Genomic DNA, 4,169 nt, shown 5'->3' with positions numbered 1-4,169 from the left:
GATGAATTTCAGTGCTATGAGAATGTCATATATTTTTTATGATATTCCTTCCTATGATATGTCCTTTTGAAAATCTTCAATAAATATGTATGATTTTGTTGTGTTGGATTGACCCTCATTTTGAGTGTTTCTCCAAACACTCGGTCTCTTCTCTCTGTCAAGATAATAATGAGGAACATGTAGAAGAATAGGAGCAGGACATGTTTTGGAGTTGGTGAAGACACATTTATGTTTTAATTCTATTATACTATGTTTCTAATTCGCTTCCACATTTATGTTTTCCATTACAAGAAAAAAATTAATAGACTGGATTTTTTTTGGATTTATAGCAAAAGGTTTCTTTGCTTGTTTTGTAATTAATAATTGTTAAACAACGTCGATGACAGCTGTCTCAGTCAAGAGACGTGACACACGATTATACATTTACTTTTGAAACTACAAAACTATGTGAAATGCACTTTTAAAAAAGTCTTTTCAAATATATCATACGATAGTTTTGTAATTTTAAATGTAATGTGTAATCTATGTATAATATTTCTTACATATTGCATAACTCTATAAAAATAAATAACCATAATTCCCTTTTGACCGAAGGGCATTTATTATAATTGGTAGGGTCAGACTTCACGTCTATATATTAGAACTTCTAATGCAACAATCAGCATTGGAAAACTAAGGACTCTAACGAAGCTTTGAGTTAACTTTGGACAAGCTAGCTGTTTCTGCAAGCCATATATATGATGGCCGCAAATACTTCGGCAGGTGATAAAAACATCGGCCTTAAATATGAGGAACCTCAGCCGCAACATCGGCAGAGGATCAAAAATAAGCCCAAACACGACGTAGTCAGAACGCATTCCGAAAAATATGACGACGTTTCACAGGTGAAGAAGAGCTTGAGTGAAAATAGCAGCTTGTTGTATGGTCTCTATCTGTTTTCACGTCCACATACCATACTCGGAACGGTGAGTACGTAACGTTTTTTTTTTAACTGCAATCGACGGTGTTATATTAAAAAATTTATAGACGAGTGGGATGAAACTTATAATATTTAATTTCTAGTGAAATTATGGATCAAATTTGATAGTTGTTTTGATTTATTGACAATTTGACAAAAAAAAATGGCAGATTTTGGGCATAACATCCGTTTCCACTCTGGCCTTGAATTCGTGGACTCAAGTGTCTCCTGTTTTTCTTTTGGAAGTGTTGAAGGTTATAAATCTTTCTTGTGTCTGTTCCATTTCATCTTTTACACGTGCTTGTGTGAAAATAGTACTCTTGTACGTTGTTTTCCTTTGGTCGGAGTGCTGATGTGATACCTGAACATACATCAGCAATACCGGACACCATATTAGCAATTTCTAAGTGTCATTTCAGTATTTCAAAAAAAAAAAAATTAGACTAAGAACAAACTTTTACTACTTACAAGACGAAAAATCAAAACTTTCCCAAATTACATATGATTCTTGCAATTTTTCATTTCTTTCTCTAAAATAATTAAATTTAAAAATAACTTATTTAAATAAGATAAGATCTTTATCGGTGATACAGGTTAATCCGGATCATATATACTATAAAAAAAATAATGTTTTTTCAAGAATAAACCAAATAGGATATCAATTTCATAAAATTGACCCATGAAACTGTATCACAAGTAGATTTTGTACGTGTTTATATAATTTGTATTTATAAATGCCAAATAGCAACTACTGCATACATATCTTGCGAGGTTAAAGCTTTTTGTGGATCCATTTGCAGGCAATTGTTCCGACCTTTTTGATGAATATTTATGTGGTCGGACTTAATCAAATATATGATGTTGAAATTGACAAGGTAATAATTAAAGTACTTCTCATTTTCTTATTCATAAGATATTTAGCTAGAATATTGATATATTCTAAGGTACCTTCATTTATACATGGCATCAAGATTTTGAAATCTATTTAGTTTTATTTGATCACGATGCTTTCGATAAATGGGGACTTCAGATCCCTCATTTATTTCTCAATTTATAATAGTTCACCTATTTATGATTTCTTGAAATTTTAGCTTAAATTTTTTTTATCTTTAAATCTTTTCATAACACAAACAACTATCAGAAAAATATATAAATGTAATGAGTTCGAGAAAGAAATATTATAATGTAAAAGAATTATAGGAATTTGAGGGATAACAGAATAAATGTTAATAATTTTTTTGGTAATAAATTGGCATGATATCAATTAAATTAAATTATAGTAGCATCTTCATAGATCTGGTCCGGGTGACTTGTTTTTTAAATCTGTATACCATCGCTAACGCCACCAATTCAATTAAATGTCGAATTCCTTTTAATAATATGGTAGCTGTATATCTAAATATATATATATATATATATATATATATATTAATTGTACATGGATGTACGTGCACACGAGGAACGCTAGCTAGGATATCATAAGATTAAGATCACATACACAATATGCCATTAGTACGGATTTTTTGAAAAATATACATATTATTAGTTTGATCAATTTTGATAACTATTTCAATTGTAATTTGATGTGGGGGCATGATATAATATAATATAAGAGAAAAAATTGTAAAATACGGGAAATCTAATAGATAATACCAAGGATCACTATATTGGTTGGTTTGGCATCCACAAGCTTACTTATAAAAGGACCCAAATTTAATGTAAAAAACTTTCATATAACAAACATTTATTTTTAACATATATACATTAACTTGTGGTTATATAGACTCTTTAGTGGGGACTGGGGAACTTGTTTCGTATATCTCTCCCTATATATAAAGAATCTCCCCCTTAGACACCATCTTTTAAATTGCCGAAATTGCCCTTATGTAACATAAATATTACAATTTTAGTTTTATTTGTTTTTTTTTTTTTGAAATTTGAAATTTCAAATTTTCATATTTTTCTCAACTAAACATTGTAGATAAGATAAATTGATAAAAAAAATTAAATTTATTTTTATATTATTTTATAAATGTTAAAAAATAAATTTAAATATTATTGAAAAAAATAATATTTATATATAACATACAATATTAAATATATCATATGATTTTATACACACGCAACGCGTGTGCGATTATGCTAGTATATTATGAAATGAAGCATAGGCATATTTAACAATCAACAACTCCAAATTTTATTATTTTGTCATGCTTTATGTGATATTTATCACTTCTTCACACTTGTACGTATGTGTTTTCAGGTAAACAAACCCTATCTTCCTTTAGCTTCTGGAGTAATGTCTATGGAGTTGGGGGTTGGGGTCGTGGTTACATCTCTTATAATGGTAACTAAATTCTCCATTAATATATATTTCAATCTGGTCTAATAATTATTATATTTTTATAAAATTGAAATTTAAAGTAAAATTTTTGGTGTAATAAGTTTAAAACAAATTAATACATGATAATTAACAGTGAGATTATAATATATATGATCAGAGTCTTGCCTTGGGAATGCTATTTGGATCACCAGCCCTAATGGTTGCTCTCCTTTGTTTGTTTTTAGTAGGAAGTGTATACTCCATCGAGGTGAGATAAAGAGTTTCGAATCGATCCCGTTCATCATAGCAGATTAATTATTAATTATCTGTTTTCATGTTGTATTTGATGATTTTGAAACTAGTTTTGTATCCAATGAAATGAACTACTGTTTCTTGTAGTTACCTCTTATGAGGTGGAAACGAAATCCATTTCTTGCAGCAACAACCATTGTACTAGCTCGGGCTCTAGTCATTCAATTCGCTTATTTTATTCATATACAGGTATTTTACAAACTATACCATTACTCGCAAATTGCAAGATCAAATTTTTTACGTTATTATTTACTTATTGTCGATATAATATCGATTGATATAGCTAGTGGTAAAACTGATATTTTTATTTTTATGTTTAATTTTTGGAGACAGATTATGAGTTGGAAGTGAATTCCATTTTATTTGATAGATGGTGTGCTAAATCAATATATATACATCATGTCATGTTGATTTTTTATTTTTAAAATTTTAATTAGAATCTATAATTTATGCTCTTAACCCATAAGATTGAAAGAGATTACCAAAATCATCTTGTAAGTTTTTCTCTTTTTATTTTGGTCATCCAATTATATAGTCAAAATTTCGAATAACGTAGTGCAATCAAATAGTTCTTTT

The 4,169-nt window shown here is 28.8% G+C and overlaps 1 protein-coding gene across 1 annotated transcript; it reads left to right on the top strand.

The window, feature by feature from the left end:
• The first annotated feature begins 740 nt into the window (after window positions 1–740).
• On the top strand, window positions 741–3,944 carry LOC140873995 (homogentisate phytyltransferase 1, chloroplastic-like). The gene is made up of 6 exons (XM_073277277.1): window positions 741–965; window positions 1,129–1,212; window positions 1,759–1,833; window positions 3,222–3,305; window positions 3,681–3,782; window positions 3,927–3,944. Exons 1-6 carry the CDS (start codon window positions 741–743, stop codon window positions 3,942–3,944), a joined length of 588 nt encoding a protein of 195 aa, XP_073133378.1.
• The last annotated feature ends 225 nt before the right edge of the window (window positions 3,945–4,169 follow it).

This window comes from Henckelia pumila, chromosome 1 (assembly GCF_033568475.1).
Source record: "Henckelia pumila isolate YLH828 chromosome 1, ASM3356847v2, whole genome shotgun sequence".
Classification (NCBI taxonomy): domain Eukaryota; kingdom Viridiplantae; phylum Streptophyta; class Magnoliopsida; order Lamiales; family Gesneriaceae; genus Henckelia; species Henckelia pumila.
The sequence above is the reverse complement of the archived record's forward strand: the minus strand, read 5'-3'. Positions and strand labels throughout refer to the sequence as shown.